This window comes from Scyliorhinus torazame, chromosome 30, assembly GCF_047496885.1.
Source record: "Scyliorhinus torazame isolate Kashiwa2021f chromosome 30, sScyTor2.1, whole genome shotgun sequence".
Taxonomy (NCBI): domain Eukaryota; kingdom Metazoa; phylum Chordata; class Chondrichthyes; order Carcharhiniformes; family Scyliorhinidae; genus Scyliorhinus; species Scyliorhinus torazame.
This window is the reverse complement of record NC_092736.1, coordinates 21,424,675-21,446,332: the sequence shown is the minus strand read 5'-3', so window position 1 is coordinate 21,446,332 and position 21,658 is coordinate 21,424,675. Positions and strand designations below refer to the sequence as shown.

General features: G+C 52.7%; 1 protein-coding gene across 4 annotated transcripts in view; it reads right to left on the bottom strand.

The window, feature by feature from the left end:
* neil1 (nei-like DNA glycosylase 1) overlaps window positions 1-21,658 on the bottom strand; it is a 61,703-nt gene that overhangs the window by 7,897 nt on the left and 32,148 nt on the right. For all 4 annotated transcript variants that reach the window (XM_072492935.1, XM_072492936.1, XM_072492937.1 and 1 more), the window contains exons 6-8: window positions 12,305-12,429; window positions 6,394-6,421; window positions 1,226-1,302 (exon numbers count right to left, since the gene is read on the bottom strand). In XM_072492935.1, coding sequence (XP_072349036.1) covers window positions 1,226-1,302; window positions 6,394-6,421; window positions 12,305-12,429 — 230 coding nt within the window. The remainder of the gene's footprint in view (window positions 1-1,225; window positions 1,303-6,393; window positions 6,422-12,304; window positions 12,430-21,658) is intronic.

Below are 21,658 nucleotides of genomic sequence, written 5' to 3'. Positions count from 1 at the left end.
ACTCTTGTTGAAAGACATAGAAACATAGAAAATAGGAGTAAGAGTAGGCCATTCGGCCCTTCGAGCCTGCTCCGCCATTCGATATGATCATTGCGGGGAGGGTGGCACAGTGGTTTGCACTGCTGCCTCAGCGGTAGGGACCCGGGTTTAATTCCAACCTCAAAGGACTTCTGTGTCGAGGTTCACATACTCCCCGTGTCTGCGTGGTTTTCCTCCGGGTGCTCCGGTTTCCTCCCACAGTCCAACAATATGCAGGTTAGGTGCTAAATTGTCTCTTAGTGTCCAACGATTTGGTGGGGTTATGGGGTTACAGGGATAGGGAGAGGGAGTGGGTCGAGAGGGAGTGGGTCGAGAGGAGCTCTTTCAGAGGGTGGGTGTAGACTCGATGGGCCAAATGGCCTCCTTCTGCACTGTAGGGATTCTATGAATTTATGACCGATCCTCTATCCCAATGTCATATTCCCGCTTTCTCCCCATTGGCGGGGTGGGCAGAAACGGCGCAGTGGAGTGGCGGGAACCACTCCGGCGTCGGGCCGCCCCAAAGGTGCGGAACCCTCCGTACCTTCAGGGGCTAGGACGGCGCCGGAGTGATTTGCGCCCCGCCGGCCGGCGCGGGTCCGCGCATGCGCGGGGTTGACGTCAACGGGTGTCTGCTGACGACATCCCCGCACATGTGCTGGGGGCGTTCACCTTCGCGCCGGCCATTGTAGAGGCCTATACAGCCGGTGCGTAGAAATAGAGTGCCCCCACGGCACAGGCCCACCCGCGGATCGGTGGGCCCCCGGGGCCCCGTGCACCCCCCCCCCCCCCCCCCGGAGGCCGGCCACGGAGCTGGGTCCCGCCGGTAGGGACCTACCTTGATTTACTACCGCGGGCCGGAGAATTCGGGCGGCCCCGGGGCCCGTTGAGTCGCGCCGGTCCCCACCATTCTCCGAGGCGGGAGGCACAGTTCACTCCTCGCCGACTTTTGGGGGGTGGGAGATTCGTTGGAGGGCGGGGGTGGGATTCACGCCGACCCCCAGTGGGGGGTCGGAGAATCCTGCCCATTATTTTATATTTATATGTATACCTGAATTCAGGCTTTTAAAAAACATCACTGCAACCAATATAAAATACAATATATGTACGCCAATTCCTTAAATTCATCACAAAACACTCATCAAATGTATATGACTAGGGCCAGTTGTGCTATGTATTTGTTCCCAGCTTTTAAAGTGAGTCTCACCTTAGGTGATAACGCCTCTTTTCCATTTTCATCCACTGCCTTTCTTCTTCGTGACTTGGCTTTAGGGACTTTGGATCCTTTGAGCGGGGGAAAGAGAAGATTTGGTTTTACGAATAAAGCCACAGTTGTAACCCTGTGGAGCCTCACTACTTTCTGTAAGAAAGGGGGCTGGCCCCACACATCTTAAATTGGAACCTGCGGACGATCAGGGATCCGCACATTTTACACCAATGGTTTTACAAGCACAACGCAAACAGAAATAAAAAGTGGAAATGTTGGAAGCAGCAGGTCTGGCAGTTTCTGCGGAGGGAGAAACAGGGATACTATTTCAGGTTTGTGAGTTTTCCTCAGAATTGGGAGAAGTTTGAGATGTATTAGAGCAAGTGACGCTGGGGAGCGGGGTTGGGAATGGGGAGGAGGGGAAGAAGGAAGTCAAAAAAATGAGATGGTGTTCTTTGAGTCTGCATTTGGTTAGCACGGCTGCCTCACAGAACCAGGGACCCGGGTTCAATTCCGGCCTTGGGTGAGTGGAGTTTGCATGTTCTTCCCCTGTCTGCATGGGTTTCCTCCGGGTGCTCCAGTTTCCCCCCACCTTCCAAGGATGTCAGGTTGGGTGGATAGGCCATGCTAAAATTGCCCCTTGGTGTCCAAAGATGTGCAGGTTAGGTGAGGTTACGGATATAGGGTGGGGAGTGGGCCTAGGTAGGGTAGTCTTTCAGAGGGTCGGTGCAGACCCGATGGGCTGAATGGCCTCCTTCTGCATTTTAGGATTTCTACGGCAATCTATGGTGCCAGTGTGATGCTGACAAATAAAGGCAGCCTGCTGTTTTAATGTCTTGTGGGGGGGTTTAGTCTTTGGAAAATGGTGGTGGATAACTGAAGCGTACTCAATGAGGGGTCCATCACAGCATGATGGAAATTTGGGAATGGGAATCGCATCCAGGGTGGCATCTATTAGGGCAGCACGGTAGCCTTGTGGATAGCACAATTGCTTCACAGCTCCAGGGTCCCAGGTTCGATTCCGGCTTGGGTCACTGTCTGTGTGGAGTCTGCACGTCCTCCCCGTGTGTGAGTGGGTTTCCTCCGGGTGCTCCGGTTTCCTCCCACAGTCCAAAGATGTGCAGGTTAGGTGGGGATTGGCCGTGATAAATTGCCCTTAGTGTCCAAAATTGCCCTTAGTGTTGGGTGGGGTTACTGGGTTATGGGGATAGGGTGGGGGTGTTGACTTTGGGTAGGGTGCTCTTTCCAAGAGCCGGTGCAGACTCGATGGGCCGAATGGCCTCCTTCTGCACTGTAAATTCTATGATGATGGATAACTAAGCACCATGAGGAAGATAACTGCAGCCCTGAAAGCATGGGCTTAACGTTACACAGTGCACTCCTTAAATCCGCCCAAGATGGGCCCTCGGCTTAACATCTCATAGACCAGGCATTGTCAAAGTCGGCGGCGCGACCCACGGGTGTCGGGAGGGTCGTGGAGCCGTCTGTTGCGGCGCTGTCGATCGCGCAAATCCACGCGCAACAGACGTAGCAGCCAGCTGTTAATAATGCCGGCTGCGAGCGGCCTTCACAATGGCCGCGAACATGTAAAACAAATGTGTCCGCACTGCGTATGCGTGCCGCTTTGTTCTCAATACGGTCGCAGCCTTTTTTTTCACAAGTTCGGGGGGGTTAAAATTTTACAGGAACAAAATGCAGAACTTTGGACAGATGGAGACTCCATACTTTCCGACACCGGAAGGCTTCACCTTCATCCAACAGGTTCCATTGGAGGAGCGTTTACGAGGGCCAAAGGGACCCCAAACCGTTTCCTCCATTTTTGTCAGCAGCAACCAAGGTAAGAGAAAATGGTGGGTCGCGAAGGTCGGCTGGCGTGGACCGCGAAGGTCGGCCGGCGTGGGTCGCAAAGGTCGGCCGGCGTGGGTCGCGAAGGTCGGCTGGCGTGGACCGCGAAGGTCGGCCGGCGTGGGTCGCGAAGGTCGGCCGGCGTGGGTCGCGAAGGTCGGCCGGCGTGGGTCGCGAAGGTCGGCCGGCGTGGGTCGCAAAGGTCGGCCGGCGTGGGTCGCGAAGGTCGGCTGGCGTGGACCGCGAAGGTCGGCCGGCGTGGGTCGCGAAGGTCGGCCGGCGTGGGTCGCGAAGGTCGGCCGGCGTGGGTCGCGAAGGTCGGCCGGCGTGGGTCGCGAAGGTCGGCCGGCGTGGGTCGCGAAGGTCGGCCGGCGTGGGTCGCAAAGGTCGGCCGGCGTGGGTCGCAAAGGTCGGCCGGCGTGGGTCGCAAAGGTCGGCCGGCGTGGGTCGCAAAGGTCGGCCAGCATGGGCCGTGAAGGTCGGCTGGCGTGGGCCGTACAGGTCGGCTGGCATGGCCCGCGAAGGCTGGCTCGTGTGGGACACGAAGGTCGGCCAGGTTGGGTCCTGAAGGTTGGGCGGTTAGTAAAAATGGGTCCCCGGAAAAAAAGTTTGAAAAACACTGTCATAGACTATACCTCTGAAAGTGCAGCACTCCCTTTGTCCTACATTGAAGTGAATTATGGTGGTTAATTTTTCGAGTTGGGGTTGAACACACGACTCTGAGTCAGAGACAAGAGTGCTACCCATTGAGCCACAGCTGGTACCTTCATAGAGACTGAGAAACCAGCTCTTGCTTTTGTCTGCTCCCCTTAAGTCACGTTTTGCCTTATTTTGATCAACACAACTGAAATTTTGATAGTATCTTTAACCTCCTAAATTGCTTCACTGGAGCATTATCAAACTCGTCCTAGTAAAGCCAAAGGACACATCGCTGTCAGCTATTTCGCGGATGCCTCAGTAGCACTACAGGCCCAAGCCACTGGAGGTCAAAGTTTGGAACCAGGAATCAGTTTCCCAGTGAGGGTGCGAGAATAAAAACAGGATGCTGGATAGGCTCAGCAGGTCTGGCAGTATTTGCGGAGAGAGTAACAAGAGTAACATGGGGAGATTATTGTGGCCTTGCTGTCGATTCATTGTAATTTCAGAGAATTCCAAGAGAGAGCGCCGTGGGTCAGATTTGTGAGCGGTTTAAAAAGTGAATGCATTGGTAGTAAATAGCCAGAGTTAACATTCGACAGAGCTTGCCCCTAGACAAGGCAGAACGGAACACGGGGGAAATGGACGTTAACCGCTAGTCGTTTTCTGAAGTAAATAACCGGCAGCTGAGGTAAGCGTAAGACCTAGCGACGGCAGGTAGTAGTAACAGAACAAAGTCTTGTTATCGGTACTTAGGTCAACATCGGACGTCGAGTCATTCATTTCTGAAGGCACACTGCTACAGCTGCAAGTAGAAGGGTCACCTTGGTTCGCACTGCTGCCTCACGGCGCCAGGGACCCGGGTTCGATCCCCGCTGGGTCACTGTCTGTGCGGAGTCTGTACGTTCTCCCCGTGTCTGCGTGGGTTTCCTCCGGGCGCTCCGGTTTCCTCCCACAGTCCAAAGTTGTGGAAAAGTCAAGCGGTAGAAGGTACTATGCTTGCACATTACAACATGTCCAAAAGGGTTAAGACGGCGTGCGATATACCTCTCCATACAGAGTAGTTGCTGCAATCTCTCGTGCGTTGGATAACGGGGAGCAGGGACTGATTGCAATTTCCTCTCGCACCCTCAGTGCCGGTGAGCGAAGTTACACTCCGATAGAACATGAAGGATTTTGATATTTGGGGTGAGCAGATTCCAGAAATACTTTTCTGGCTGTAGTTTCGCAATCGAAACTGATCATAACCCAAACTCTCCCGGCCTCACTTCAGCTGCAGCCCAATTGCAGAGATGGGCTTTGATTTTATTTGCTTATCAATAAGATATTAAATGCGGACAATCAGAAGATTATTGTAATGCCCATGTGATGTCTAGATCTGCCTCAGAGATCGAGCCCAACAAGGATGATATATTTTTCTCTCCACACACAGATGAGTTGCCAATCACAGCAGATGGCATTGCTCGAACAACGCGCAGGAATCCTGCGTTGGCGAGGATAATGACCACGTTGTTTTCATTCATGGGATGTGGGCATTGCTGGCCAGGCCAGGCCAGCATTTATTTGTCCATCTCTGATTGCCCTTGGGAAGGTTGTGGTGAGTTGCCTTCTTGAACCACGGCAGTCCATGTAGAGTAGGTACACCCACAGTGCTGTTAGGGAGGGAGTTCCTGGATTTTGACCCAGCGACAATGAAGTGATATGGGCCAGGGTTTAGAGAACCCCAAAGTGTATCATGGAGTTCACCTGACCCACAACTTTGAATAGATTGTGGTATGGGGAGCGCACGGCCCACTCTACAGGTGTGGTAGAGCAGAAATGGAAAAGCATTTTTAAAGCAAAACAATGTTTATTCTACGAACTCAAGTTTACCTTTTTTAAACATACAGTGAACATCTTAGCAACCATCAATTCAAATACAACCCCCAAAGACTACAACACTAAGTAATCCTTTAAGCTTTCCTTTCAACATCCATACGACTTAAAAACAAAACCTTTAACAGAAGCACATCAGGGTAAAGTCACTACTTATAATTCTGAATTCACCATATGATCAACAGATAGTTTTTTGATGGCAGAGAGAACAGCAGTACACCTGCTCTGTCTGGCTTCAGCACCAGCACTGAAAACAAAACAAAAACACACCCTGCAGCAAACAGCCTAAGACGAAAGTAAAAAGCTGACAGAAAGCCCAGCTCCACCCACACTCTGACATCACTGCAGTAATAAACACCCATTTCTTAAGGTACTCTCACTATATATATTTATATACACACCCATTTATAAACACCCATTTCTTAAAGGCACTCTCACATGACAGAAGGAACGGCCGATATATTTCCAAGTCGGGATGGTGTGCAACTTGGGAGGAAACCTGCAGGTGGGTCACGTTACCATGCGTCTGCTGCCCCCGTCTTTCAGGTGGCAGAAGTCACGGTTTGGAAGCTGCTGTCGAAGAAGCCTTGATGAGTTGCCAAGGTCAAAAATCAGGCCGCATTTTACGTGTCAAAGTATCAGTTGATAAAGATGCTTTATGTGGGGAGCCAGATTTCGGGAAGGTATAGATCGCTATGTGATCATCGTGATCAACACTTCGGGACGAGCTTGACAGAGACGCAAGAGCTTTTTTGTTTCTAAACAATGAGTGTGAAATAGAAATGGAACTAAAAGAATAAAGTCATTCTTACCTCTCGGTGCCATTGGGCCTGGGGTGCCCTGGAATAAAATTAAGAGACAAAGGCTTTAAATTGCTTAAATTAAATCGCGACACAGAATGTGACAGGGGAGAAACAGACCATCAAATGTTTGCTGCTCCACACTGAGCCACAGTCTAGTCCCAACTTTCTGCCCACCCCTCGAACCCTTCATTATTCCTCTTTCCAGGTAGCCAGTTTAGTCCTTTTGGAGCATTACATTGAGATGGTTGCTTATAACAAATGTTATAGCACCATACGACCATAAAACATAGGATCTGATGTGATAATCCTCAACTCCACTTTCCCGCCTTATCCCCATTACTTTGGATTCACTCTCTGATTAAAAATCTATCTCAGCCTTGAACATACTTAACGACCCAGCCTCTACAGCTCTCTGCGGTCAAGAATTCCACAGATTCACTAACCTGAGTGGAGAAATGCCTCCTCATCTGTGTCTTAAATGTGCGACCCCTTACTCGGTTCTAGACTCTCCCACAAGGGGAAACAACATCTCAGCATCGACCCTGTCAATCCCCCCGAGAATCCGATATGTCTCAATAAGGTCGCCTTTCATTCTTCTAAACTCCAATGAGTACAGGCCCAACCTACTCAACCTCTCCTCATAAGAAAACCCCTCCATACGGCAGCACGGTAGTATTGTGGATAGCACAATTGCTTCACAGCTCCAGGGTCCCAGGTTCGATTCCGGCTTGGGTCACTGTCTGTGCGGAGTCTGCACATCCTCCCCATGTGTGCGTGGGTTTCCTCCGGGTGCTCCAGTTAGGTGGATTGGCCATGATAAATTGCCCTTAGTGTCCAAAATTGCCCTTAGTGTTGGGTGGGGTTACTGGGTTATGGGGATAGGGTGGAGGTGTGGACCTTGGGTAGGGTGGTCTTTCCTAGAGCCGGTGCAGACTCGATGGGCTGAATGGCCTCCTTCTGCACTGTAAATTCTATGAACTCTATCTATACCTGAGGTCAAGCCAGTGAACCTTCTCTGGACTGTCTCATCATCGTATGTCCAAAATCACGAAGCGTTTTGGACATAGAGGGAGAAACATAATAATAATCTTTACTAGTGTCACAAGTAGGCTTACATTAACACTGCAATGAAGTTACTGTGAAAAGCCCCTAGTTGCCACACTCCGGCGCCTGTTCGGGTACACAGAGGGAGAATTGAAGATGTCCAATTCACCTAACAAGCACGTCTTTCGGGGCTTGTGGGAGGAAACCGGAGCACCCGGAGGAAACCCACGCAGACACGGGGAGAACGTGCAGGCTCCGCACAGACAGTGACCCAAGCCGGGAATCGAACCCGGGTGCCTGGCGCTGTGAAGCAACAGTGCTAACCACTGTGCTACCGCCCCACTGTCCCTTTGGTGGAAGGGCCTCTGACTTAAGGCGATTGACAAGAGAATCGAAGGTGACATGTTTATTACTAGAATAAAAGCAAAATGCTGCAGATGCTGGAACTCTGAACTAAAAACAGAAAGTGCTGGAAAGACGCAGCGGGTCAGGCAGCATCTGCGGATAGAGAAATGGAGGGCGTGACTCCTCTTTAGAGCTGAGGAGCGGGTTGTGGTTGGGATCTTGAATGCGCTCCCCCAGAGTGTGGTGGAGGCAGCGTGACTTTCAAAAGGGAATTGGAGAGGCTGGTTTAGCACAATTGGCTAAATAGCTGGCTTGTAATGCAGAACAAGGCCAGCAGCGCGGGTTCAATTCCCCAAACAGGCGCTGGAATGTGGCGACTAGGGGCTTTTCACAGTAACTTCATTGAAGCCTACTTGTGACAATAAGCGATTATTATTAGAAATATTTTGCAAGGCTACGGGGTAAGGGCCGGGGAATGGGACTAGGCGAGTTGCTCTTGCGGAGAGCAAGTACGGACCAGGCAAGTCAAACCGTGCTCCTGTGCTTTAATCACTCTATGATGATCAGACAACAGTTGACCTCTTGTGACTGTCCTCTGTAGATTTACATAGAGCAGATTTAGCAGTCTCTTAACACTACTGTATGTTCTGGCTGGTCACAGTCACCGTCTCATTAACTCGTCTTGGTCTGATGTTTTCAGGCTGCGGACAAGATTGGGTTAATTCAACAATTAGCTCCTCCACGCTTCTTGATGGCAGTCACACTGCGCTCCGCCAAGTGATCTCCAACCGAAGGAGGTGGCACTCCTGGGTTGCCTTGACGCCGTGGGCAGCGCTCCCATCTCCAGGGCAGAAGACTGTGCGTCCAGGCCCCAAACCAGGAATGCGGGCACGCAATCTCGGCCGTCACTCCAGTGCGATACAGAGGTAGTGCTGCACTGTCGGAAGATGCTGTCTTTCGGATGATGAGCCATTAAAAATCAAGGCCTCGCCGACCCCTTTCAGGGGTCAACATTAAAGGCCCCGGCAGGGCACTATTTCGAAGGTGACCAATGGTGTTCTCCCTGGTGTCCTGGCCACCATTTATCATACAATCCCTACAAAGCAGACAACGGCCATTCGGCCCCTCAAGCCTGCACCAACCCTCTGAAGGAACACCCCACCCAGGCTCAGGCCCAGGCCCAAGCCCAGGCCCGTGCTCTACCCCCCTAAACCCATCTGATCTTTTGGACACTAAGGGGCAATTTAGCGCGGCCAATGTACCTAACCCGCACGTCTTTGGGCTGTGGGAGGAATAGATAGTGACGCGAGGCCGGAATTGAATCCGGGTCCTTGGCGCTGTGAAGGCAGCAGTGCTAACCACTGTGCCACCTCAGCCAGCCTCACTACAGCAGACGATCCAGTCGGTGGGAGCTTCCTGTGCACGGATCGGCTGCTGCCTTTCCTACATTACAGCAGTCACCTCAAAACGTACTTCGTAAAGTGAATCGTAACATCCTGAGGTTGTAGGTGCTATATAAATGAAACTTGTTTTTTGTTAAATAGGCACCCTGTGTTCAGGCTTGACCAGCTACCAGTAGCGCCCCCTGCGGTTCTTACGGTTGCAGGTTGTAACATTGATCTGACTGAATTAGTCGGGATTCACTGTTATGCAAAGCTCTGGCGTCTGTAGTGAAGCACCAATGCTGGCTTAGCGGTTCATCCAGAGAAAGTGGAGGCTTCAATGAGAAAGGGTAAATCTCTTGACAGAACCCCGCACCAACCTGCCCCCCGAGGGACAATCAAACTGCAACCCGACGGCCGCTCGCAACATCAGAGGTGGGATGGCGAGGCCAAGGAGTTGCCATGGCGACACCATCAGCAGGAGAACGTGGGAACGAGCTGTCGTGTGCAGCTCAAAGGCAGCTGGAGTGTGCATCTTCTTACTTCACTTGCGCCCCCCCCCCCCCCCCCCCCCCCCCCGAGAATCTGGGTCTTTGAAGTCTCTCGTTTCATCTCGTCTGCTTTTATATTAAGCAGGAGGGGAGGGGGAAAAACTGCACGGGTCCAGCGGTGCACTAAGACAGTCTTTCGAAGGAGGCTTCCTGATCGTGGCAGAATGAGTAACTGGCCTCTCTGCACATTGGCCATCAGGTTACTTCTTGGCCTGCAGGCCTGGATATCAGGGGGCACATCAGGAGATTTTAGCGGAGATGGACCACTCTCGGAACACAGGACTACACTAATCGGAATGAGCACAATGTTCCCGGGTGGGTTGTAATGCTGGAGGAGGTTGTTGAGTTAGAGGCGGGGAGGGGTGGGGTTGAGGCCACGGGGGGGGGGGGGGGGATTCAAACATGAGGACGTGAATATTAAATTCTAGGCCCTACTGGACCAGGGGCCAACATGGGGCAGTGAGCACATGGGTGAAGGGCAGCTTTCGTGGGGCACCCCGGCTGTCGCTAATTCTGACCTTTCCCAACATTTACACACACACAAACGCACATGCGGTCACTTGGGTAACTGACTGACACAGGAACCCTGGCCGATAACCCCTTCAGGGCGCGCGTCAACCTCCAAATGGCAAAAAAACCCAGATTCTTCAAAACAGGAGGACACAGGAACCGTGGTACACAGTTTTCAAATCAGCATAACCACTTCATTTGCACTCGTGACTTTCCAATGCCAAGTTACTGAAGGGTAACCATGAACTCAATCGCTGGGAGACCACCCAGTGCATTCTGGACAACAGTTCCCTTCTGCGCTGACATCCAACACTGACCAACCCTTTGCAAAGTGTCTGCTAGGGCTCAGTGAGCAGCTCTCCCGTCTCTGAACCAGGAGGTTATGGGTTCGAGACCCACCCTGGAGACTCCCCCTGGAGACTCCAGCACATAATTCCAGGCCGGTACTCCCAGTGCAGTGCCGAGGGAACGCTGCACTGGCGGAGGTGACATCTTTCAGGCGCCACATCAAACCAAGATCCCCCCCCCCCCCCCCACCCCCCCCCCCCCCCCGCCCCAGGTAAAAATAAAAGATCCCACTTATCACATAGAAAATTAGCTCTGTAAGAAGCCTGACAACACCAGGTTAAAGTCGCAACAGGTTTGTTTCGAATCACTAGCTTTCGGAGCACTGCTCCTTCCTCAGGCGAATCCTCCCGAGGATTGACCTGAGGAAGGAGCTACGTTACGGTGAATTTGAGCACGAGGATACGGATATTAAATTCGAGGCGCTGGTGGACCGGGTGGGAGTCAACACCACTTTTTGTTTTAAAACTCTGGTCATTACTACGTCGCTGATGATGGGACCTTGTCGTGTATAAATCGACTGTTAAGGGATGGGCAATCAATACTTGCTCAGCCAGCGACGCCCACATGTCACGATCCAATAAAAAAAAGATTTGAGGGGAAACTTAAACAATTTTTAGAAATGTAAAGAATCCGATTGAATCCACACGTGGGGAGCGGGAGAAATCAGTCCATTGTCCATGATTGTTTTTCTGTATTAGGAAGAGGGGGTCCGACTGATTCAAGGTTAAAGCCCACGTTGATGGACTGTATTGCAATGCCAAGTCGCAACAGGAAACAAAATGAGAGAATCTAAACTCGATCCCCGCCAAGTAACAAACAGGGCAGCCCAGGCGGCGCAGTGGTTAGCACTGCTGCCTCTCACAGCGCCAGGGACCCGGGTTTAATTCCGGCCTCGGGTCACTGTCTGTGCGGAGCCTGCACGTTCTCCCCGTGTCTGCGTGGGTTTCCTCCGCGTGCTCCCGTTTCCTCCTGCAGTCACAAAGGTGAGAAGGTTAGGTGGATTGGAAATTGCTAGGGAGGGTAGAGTGCTCTTTCGGAGGGTTGGTGAAGACTCGATAGGCCGAATGGCCTCCTTCTGCGCTGTTCATTCTATGATCGGGATTCTAAACTATAAATACTCCTTCAGCCCAAGCAGAAATGGTGGTGGTGATGTCACTGAACTAGTTATCCAGAGGTCCAGGCCAACGCTTCTGGGGATGTCCCACCATGGGAGTTGAATTCAATTAATAAACCTGGAATATAAAGCTAAAGAGTAGTTATAGATGGGCAGCAAACGTTGGCCATGCCAGTGTGTCCACGATCCATGAATGAAAGACAACAAAACTCCCTTAGGATGACTGTGAATGAACCAGAGGAGGGAAAAGAGGAGAATTTTGTTTTGAATGTTCTGGTCTGTAAGGGTGTTTTGGGGGGGGGGGGGGGGGGGGGGGGTGGGTGTAACAGACTCAATAGGAAGTTTCACCCAGAAACATTTACAAGCTTATAGCGTAAGATCAGAGGGGGTGTGGGGCTGATTGGGTCAGTCTTTCAAAGAGCTGGCACAGGTGAGGCAGGCTGAAAGGCCTCCTACCATGTTGTAAGGTTGGGTTCACCAGTTGGCCACGCAGAGAAACATCAATCGACTACCTAGACTTCCTACGGAGTCGTACGGAATACATCCTGCGATGCACTCGCTGGGCAGAAAGACGTGGGTGATGTGGGTCTCAGCCTTCCAACTCGCAACAAAACCCCTCCCGTTACCTGGAACCAAATGGTTCTTCCGTTACTGTCACGGAGCAACTGCATCCCGTCAACATAATAGCAGCGGAGCCAATCTTCGAAAGCAGAGGAATCGTCCAAATGCTCCGGGTCGTAACCCTTGCCACCTGTGGGTTGGGCAAGAGGCAGGGCGGTCATTAAACTTTTCGGCTGGCCTCGTAAAGACCGCAGCTTTCCCTAAAGCAGGCCATGCGCTTTTTCCAACCAAGACAGAAAATCCCATCAAATCAACAATATAGAAACTCCAGTAATATTACCAGAAGGCAAACCCACTGTCGCTGTGTGAAAGGCATGGCATGTGGCTTCTCTCGCTTTCTCCCACTCTGCTGTGGAAATTCAAGAAACCTGAATTCACTCCCAAGCCACACAATGGCACAACAAGACTCTGCTTTCTGAAAAAGCAGGCACTTTTTCGAAACTCATCCATTCCAGGAATACAAAATTATATTATGTCTCCTTACTGTCCCCACCTTCGGACAAAGTAAAATGAATATCTTCACCTCATATATTTATGTCCTTTTCCAAGTTGTAAACCCCTTTTACTTCCCTTTGAAATTTAACAACTGAACACACAACAAGCCTTCTTTATCTCCTAATGCAAATTTCTACCCATGATTTATTTACATTACAAGAAAAACATGCAACTTACATAAGAACATAAGAATTAGGAACAGGAGTAGGCCATCTGGCCCCTCGAGCCTGCTCCGCCATTTAATGAGATCATGGCTGATCTTTGTGGACTCAGCTCCACTCTCCGGCCCGTACACCATATCCCCAAATCCCTTTATTCTTTAGAAAGGCATCTATCTTTTTCTTAAAAACGTTTAAAGAAGGAGCCTCAACTGCTTCACTGGGCAAGGAATTCCAGAGATTCACAACCCTTTGGGTGAAGAAGTTCCTCCTACACTCCGTCCTAAATCTACCTCCCCTTATTTTGAGGCTATGCCCCCTAGTTCTGCTTTCCCCGACCAGTGGAAACAACCTGCCCGCATCTATCCTATCTATTCCCTTCATAATTTTATATGTCTCAATAAGATCCCCCCGCATCCTTCTAAACTCCAATGAGTACAGTCCCAGTCTACTCAACCTCTCGTCATAATCTAATCCCCTCAACTCTGGGATCAACCTAGTGAATCTCCTCTGCACTCCCTCCAGTGCCAATATGTCCTTTCTCAGGTAAGGAGACCAAAACTGAACACAATACTCCAGATGCGGCCTCACCAAAACCTTATACAATTGCAGCATAACCTCCCTAGTCTTGAACTCCATCCCTCTAGCAATGAAAGACAAAACTCGATTAGCCCTCTTAATCACCTGTTGCACCTGCACACCAACCTTTTGCGACTCGTGCACCAGCACACCCAGGTCCCTCTGCACAGCAGCATGTTTTAACATCTTACCGTTTAAATAATAATCCATTCTGCTGTTATTCCTCCCAAAATGGATAGCCTCACACTTGGCAACATTGAATTCCATCTGCCAGACCCTAGCCCATTCACCTAACCTATCCAAATCCTTCTGCAGACTTCCGGTATCCTCTGCACTTTTTGCTTTACCGCTCATCTTAGTGTCGTCTGCAAACTTTGACACATTGCACTTGGTCCCCAACTCCAAATCGTCTATGTAAATTGTGAACAACTGCGGGCCCAACACTGATCCTTGAGGGACCCCACTAGTTACAGGTTGCCAACCAGAGAAACACCCATTTATCCCCACTCTCTGCTTTCTGTTAGTTAACCAATCCTCTACCCATGCTACCACTTTACCCTCAATGCAATGCATCTTTAGTTTATGCAGCAACCTTTGTGTGGCACCTTGTCAAAAGCTTTCTTGAAATCCAGATATACCACATCCATTGGCTTCCCGTTATCTACTGCACTGGTAACGTCCTCCAAAAATTCTACCAAATTAGTCAGACACGACCTACCCTTTGTGAACCCATGCTGCGTCTGCCCAATGGGACAATTTCCCTCCAGGTGCCCCGCTATTTCCTCCTTAATGATAGATTCCAGCATTTTCCCTACAACCGAAGTTAAGCTTACCGGCCTATAATTACCCGCTTTCTGCCAACCTCCTTTTTTAAACAGTGGTGTCACGTTTGCTACTTTCCAATCCTCTGGGACCACCCCAGAGTCTAGTGAATTTTGATAAATTATCACTAGTGCGTTTACAATTTCCCTAGCCATCTCTTTTAACACTCTGGGATGCATCCCATCAGGGCCAGGAGACTTGTCTACCTTTAGCCCCATTAGCTTGCCCAATACTGCCTCCTTAGTGATTACAATCATCTCAAGGTCCTCACCTATCATATCCTTATTTCCATCAGTCACTGGCATGTTATTTGTGTCCTCCACTGTGAAGACTGACCCAAAAAACCTGTTCAGCTCCTCAGCCATTTCCCCGTCTCCTATTATTAAATCTCCCTTCTCATCTTCCAAAGGACCAATATTTATCTTAGCCACTCTTTTTTGTCTTATATGTTTGTAGAAGCTTTTACTATCTGCTTTAATGTTCTGAGCCAGTTTACTTTCATAGTCTACCTTACTCTTCTTTATGGCTTTTTTAGTAGCTTTCTGTTGTCCCCTAAAGACTTCCCAGTCCTCTAGTCTCTCACTAATTTTTGCCACTTTGTATGTTTTTTCCTTCAATTTGATAATCTCCCTCACCTCCTTAGATATCCATGGTCGATTTTTCCCCTCTCTACTGTCTTTCTTTTTTGTCGGTATGAACCTTTTCTGAACACTGTGAAAGATCGCTCGGAAGGTTCTCCACTGTTCCTCAACTGCTTCACCATGAAGTCTTTGCTCCCAGTCTACCTTAGCTAGTTCTTCTCTCATCCCATTGTAATCGCCTTTGTTTAAGCACAAAACACTAGTGTTTGATTTTACCTTGTCATTCTCCAACTGTATTTTAAATTCCACCATATTGTGGTCGCTCCTTCCAAGAGGATCCCGAACTATGAGATCATTAATCAATCCTGCCTCATTACACAGGACCAGATCTAGGACCGCTTGTTCCCTTGTAGGTTCCATTACATACTGTTCCAGGAAATTATCCCGGGCACATTCTATAAACTCCTCCTCAAGGCTGCCTTTACCAACCTGGTTAAACCAATCGATATGCAGATTAAAATCTCCCATGAAAACCGCTGTACCATTTCTACATGCATCCGTTATTTCTTTGCTTATTGCCTGCCCTACCATCCTGTTACTATTTGGTGGCCTATAGACTACTCCTATCAGTGACCTTTTTGCCTTACTATTCCTGATTTCCACCCAAATTGATTCAACCTTGTCCTCCATAGCACCAATATCATCCCTTACTATTGCCCGGATGCCATCCTTAAACAACAAAGCTACACCACCGCCCTTACCGTCCATTCTATCCTTTCGTATAGTCTGATACCCTTGGATATTTAACTCCCAGTCGTGACCATCTTTTAACCATGTTTCAGTAATGGCCACTAAATCACAGTCATTCACGATGATTTGCGCCATCAACTCATTTACCTTATTTTGTATATTACGAGCATTCAGGTAAAGTACACTTATGCTGTTTTTTATGTCTTTGTTATGAATCCTAACACCTTGATCAGTAACTTTTCGCAATTTATTTTTCCTCTTACCCTTTCTCCTAATTTTCCTTGTCTTTGAACCCATATCTCTACATAATAACCTGTCACGTAACCTGCTGCCTTGATCTCCATTAACCATTATATATCCATAGCTTTACACTTCCCTTCCCCCCAACTTGCTAGTTTAAAGTCCTTGTGACCAACCTATTTATCCTATTCGCTAGAACACTGGTCCCAGAATGGTTCAGGTGAAGACCGTCCCAACGGTACAGGTCCCTCCTGCCCCAGTACTGATGCCAATGCCCCATGAAATGGAATCCCTCTTTCCCGCACCACTCCTTTAGCCACGTGTTAACTTCTCTAATTTTCTCAACCCTATGCCAATTGGCACGTGGCTCGGGTAGTAATCCAGAGATTATAACCCTGGAGGACCTGTTCTTTAATTTAGTCCCTAATGTTTGATAATCCCCAAACAGGTCCACTTTCCTAGTCTTACCTATGTTGTTAGTCCCAACGTGGACCACAACAACTGGATCCTCCCCCTCCCTCTCCAAAATCCTTTCAAGCCAATCAGAGATGTCCATCACCCTGGCACCGGGCAGGCAACATACCATGCGGGACTCTCGATCTGGCTTACAAAGGATGCCATCAATCCCCCTAATTATAGAATCCCCTACAACTACCACTTGTCTTTTTGCTCCCCCCTCTTGAATGGCTTCCTATACCACGGTGCAGTGGTCAGTCAACGCATCCTCCCTACAGCCCTCTTCCTCATCCACACAGGGAGCAAGTACCTCATACCTGTTGGACAAGGTCAAGGGCTGAGGCTCCTCAACTCCTAAACTCAGGATCCCCCGACCTGCCTCCCTTGCAGTCACACCACTCTGTCCCTGACCACTGTCCGAATTAACAGTACTTATTCTACCGGGTGTGACTGCCTCCTGAAACAAAGCGTCCAGGTAATTTCCCCCTCCCTGATGTGCCGCAGTGTGTGCAGCTCGGTCTCCAGCTCATCGATTCTGAGCCGAAGTTCCTCGAGCAGCCAACACTTGCTGCAGATGTGGTCACTGACGGTCTCAATGGGATCCACCAGTTCCATCATCATACAGCAACAGCACATCACCTGTCCAGCCATATTCAACTAGTTAATTAATTTAAATATTTTTATTTTATTTTTTTAAATTTTCTTTATAGAACCTCAAGGATAAACCCGAACACAGCCACTCACCCGATCTCAGTCACTCACCTAAACTCAGATGCACTCTGTTCCAATCAGCACTCCGTGACTAAAGGCACTCCTGCCACACCTTTTGTGCACTCACCTCTCCCAGCACTGTCCCGGCTCTCTCCTCCCGCGCTTTTTAAATCTCCCGGCTCTCTCCTCCAGCGCTGTTTTCGCTGACCCGGCTCTTTCTGCTCCCGCACTGTTTTCGCTGTCCCGGCTCTCTCCTCCCGCGCTTTTTAAATCTCCCGGCTCTCTCTGCTCCCGCGCTGTTTTCGCTGTCGCGGCTCTCTCTGCTCCCGCACTGTTTTCGCTGTCCCGGCTCTCCCCTCCCGCACTTTTTAAATCTCCCGGCTCTCTCCTCCGGCGCTGTTTTCGCTGTCCCGGCTCTTTCTGCTCCCGCACTGTTTTCGCTGTCCCGGCTCTCTCCTCCCGCGCTTTTAAAATCTCCCGGCTCTCTCCTCCGGCGCTGTTTTCGCTGTCCCGGCTATCTCCTCCGGCGCTGTTTTCGCTGTCCCGGCTCTTTCTGCCCCCGCGCTGTTTTTGCTGTCCCGGCTCTCTCCTCCTGCGCTGTTTTCGCTGTCCCGGCTCTCTCTGCTCCCGCGCTGTTTTCGCTGTCCCGGCTCTCTCTGCTCCCGCGCTGTTTTCGCTGACCCGGCTCTCTCTGCTCCCACGCTGTTTTCGCTGTCCCGGCTCTCTCCTCCCGCGCTTTTTAAATCTCCCGGCTCTCTCCTCCGGCGCTGTTTTCGCTGTCCCGGCTCTTTCTGCTCCCGCACTGTTTTCGCTGTCCCGGCTCTCTCCTCCCGCGCTTTTTAAATCTCCCGGCTCTCTCCTCCGGCGCTGTTTTCGCTGACCCGGCTCTCTCTGCTCCCGCGCTGTTTTCGCTGTCCCGGCTCTTCACTCCCGCACTTTTTAAATCTCCCGGCTCTCTCCTCCGGCGCTGTTTTCGCTGTCCCGGCTCTCTCTGCTCCCGCGCTGTTTTCGCTGTCCCGGCTCTTCACTCCCGCACTTTTTAAATCTCCCGGCTCTCTCCTCCGGCGCTGTTTTCGCTGTCCCGGCTCTTTCTGCTCCCGCGCTGTTTTCGCTGTCCCGGCTCTCTCCTCTCGCGCTTTTTAAATCTCCCGGCTCTCTCCTCCGGCGCTGTTTTCGCTGTCCCGGCTCTCTCTGCTCCCGCGCTGTTTTCGCTGTCCCGGCTCTCTCCTCCGGCGCTGTTTTCGCTGTCCCGGCTCTCTCTGCTCCCGCGCTGTTTTCGCTGTCCCGGCTCTCTCTGCTCCCGCGCTGTTTTCGCTGTCCCGGCTCTCTCTGCTCCCGCGCTGTTTTCGCTGTCCCGGCTCTCTCTGCTCCCGCGCTGTTTTCGCTGTCCCGGCTCTCTGCTCCCGCGCTGTTTTCGCTGTCCCGGCTCTCTCCTCCGGCGCTGTTTTCGCTGTCCCGGCTCTCTCTGCTCCCGCGCTGTTTTCGCTGTCCCGGCTCTCTCTGCTCCCGCGCTGTTTTCGCTGTCCCGGCTCTCTCTGCTCCCGCGCTGTTTTCGCTGTCCCGGCTCTCTGCTCCCGCGCTGTTTTCGCTGTCCCGGCTCTCTCCTCCGGCGCTGTTTTCGCTGTCCCGGCTCTCTCTCCTCCGGCGCTGTTTTCGCTGTCCCGGCTCTCTCTGCTCCCGCGCTGTTTTCGCTGTCCCGGCTCTCTGCTCCCGCGCTGTTTTCGCTGTCCCGGCTCTCTCCTCCGGCGCTGTTTTCGCTGTCCCGGCTCTCTCTGCTCCCGCGCTGTTTCCGCTGTCCCGGCTCTCTCCTCCGGCGCTGTTTTCGCTGTCCCGGCTCTCTCTGCTCCCGCGCTGTTTTCGCTGTCCCGGCTCTCTCTGCTCCCGCGCTGTTTTCGCTGTCCCGGCTCACTCTCCTCCGGCGCTGTTTTCGCTGTCCCGGCTCTCTCTGCTCCGGCGCTGTTTTCGCTGTCCCGGCTCTCTCTGCTCCCGCGCTGTTTTCGCTGTCCCGGCTCTCTCCTCCGGCGCTGTTTTCGCTGTCCCGGCTCTCTCTCCTCCGGCGCTGTTTTCGCTGTCCCGGCTCTCTCTCCTCCGGCGCTGTTTTCGCTGTCCCGGCTCTCTCTCCTCCGGCGCTGTTTTCGCTGTCCCGGCTCTCTCTCCTCCGGCGCTGTTTTCGCTGTCCCGGCTCTCTCTGCTCCCGCGCTGTTTTCGCTGTCCCGGCTCTCTCTCCTCCGGCGCTGTTTTCGCTGTCCCGGCTCTCTCTCCTCCGGCGCTGTTTTCGCTGTCCCGGCTCTCTCTCCTCCGGCGCTGTTTTCGCTGTCCCGGCTCTCTCTGCTCCCGCGCTGTTTTCGCTGTCCCGGCTCTCTGCTCCCGCGCTGTTTTCGCTGTCCCGGCTCTCTCCTCCGGCGCTGTTTTCGCTGTCCCGGCTCTCTCTCCTCCGGCGCTGTTTTCGCTGTCCCGGCTCTCTCTGCTCCCGCGCTGTTTTCGCTGTCCCGGCTCTCTGCTCCCGCGCTGTTTTCGCTGTCCCGGCTCTCTCCTCCGGCGCTGTTTTCGCTGTCCCGGCTCTCTCTGCTCCCGCGCTGTTTTCGCTGTCCCGGCTCTCTCCTCCGGCGCTGTTTTCGCTGTCCCGGCTCTCTCTGCTCCCGCGCTGTTTTCGCTGTCCCGGCTCTCTCTGCTCCCGCGCTGTTTTCGCTGTCCCGGCTCTCTCTCCTCCGGCGCTGTTTTCGCTGTCCCGGCTCTCTCTGCTCCGGCGCTGTTTTCGCTGTCCCGGCTCTCTCTGCTCCCGCGCTGTTTTCGCTGTCCCGGCTCTCTCCTCCGGCGCTGTTTTCGCTGTCCCGGCTCTCTCTCCTCCGGCGCTGTTTTCGCTGTCCCGGCTCTCTCTCCTCCGGCGCTGTTTTCGCTGTCCCGGCTCTCTCTCCTCCGGCGCTGTTTTCGCTGTCCCGGCTCTCTCTCCTCCGGCGCTGTTTTCGCTGTCCCGGCTCTCTCTGCTCCCGCGCTGTTTTCGCTGTCCCGGCTCTCTCTCCTCCGGCGCTGTTTTCGCTGTCCCGGCTCTCTCTCCTCCGGCGCTGTTTTCGCTGTCCCGGCTCTCTCTCCTCCGGCGCTGTTTTCGCTGTCCCGGCTCTCTCTGCTCCCGCGCTGTTTTCGCTGTCCCGGCTCTCTCTCCTCCGGCGCTGTTTTCGCCGTCCCGGCTCTCTCTGCTCCCGCGCTGTTTTCGCTGTCCCGGCTCTCTCCTCCGGCGCTGTTTTCGCTGTCCCGGCTCTCTCTGCTCCCGCGCTGTTTTCGCTGTCCCGGCTCTCTGCTCCCGCGCTGTTTTCGCTGTCCCGGCTCTCTGCTCCCGCGCTGTTTTCGCTGTCCCGGCTCTCTCTGCTCCCGCGCTGTTTTCGCTGTCCCGGCTCTCTCCTCCGGCGCTGTTTTCGCTGTCCCGGCTCTCTCCTCCGGCGCTGTTTTCGCTGTCCCGGCTCTCTCTCCTCCGGCGCTGTTTTCGCTGTCCCGGCTCTCTGCTCCCGCGCTTTTTAAATCTCCCGGCTCTCTCCTCCGGCGCTGTTTTTGCTGTCCCGGCTCTCTCTGCTCCCGCGCTGTTTTCGCTGTCCCGGCTCTCTCTGCTCCCGCGCTGTTTTCGCTGTCCCGGCTCTCTCCTCCGGCGCTGTTTTCGCTGTCCCGGCTCTCTCCTCCGGCGCTGTTTTCGCTGTCCCGGCTCTCTCCTCCGGCGCTGTTTTCGCTGTCCCGGCTCTCTCTCCTCCGGCGCTGTTTTCGCTGTCCCGGCTCTCTCTGCTCCCGCGCTGTTTTCGCTGTCCCGGCTCTCTCCTCCGGCGCTGTTTTCGCTGTCCCGGCTCTCTCTCCTCCGGCGCTGTTTTCGCTGTCCCGGCTCTCTCTCCTCCGGCGCTGTTTTCGCTGTCCCGGCTCTCTCTCCTCCGGCGCTGTTTTCGCTGTCCCGGCTCTCTCTCCTCTGGCGCTGTTTTCACTGTCCCGGCTCTCTCCTCCGGCGCTGTTTTCGCTGTCCCGGCTCTCTCTCCTCCGGCGCTGTTTTCGCTGTCCCGGCTCACTCCTCCGGCGCTGTTTTCGCTGTCCCGGCTCTCTCCTCCGGCGCTGTTTTCGCTGTCCCGGCTCACTCCTCCGGCGCTGTTTTCGCTGTCCCGGCTCTCTCCTCCGGCGCTGTTTTCGCTGTCCCGGCTCTCTCTCCTCCGGCGCTGTTTTCGCTGTCCCGGCTCTCTCCTCCGGCGCTGTTTTCGCTGTCCCGGCTCTCTCTGCTCCCGCGCTGTTTTCACTGTCCCGGCTCTCTCCTCCGGCGCTGTTTTCGCTGTCCCGGCTCTCTCTCCTCCGGCGCTGTTTTCGCTGTCCCGGCTCTCTCCTCCGGCGCTGTTTTCGCTGTCCCGGCTCTCTCCTCCCGCGCTTTTTAAATCTCGGCCATACTTACCTCAAGTGCTTGTCTTTCACACCGAGATCCCTTGCTGTCCTCAACCTTGTAGACATCCAGTCCCCAGTTTTAATTAAATTATGTTCACACATGGCCACACACACACACACACACACACACACACACACACACAGCCTGCTTCACGGAATAACGCAA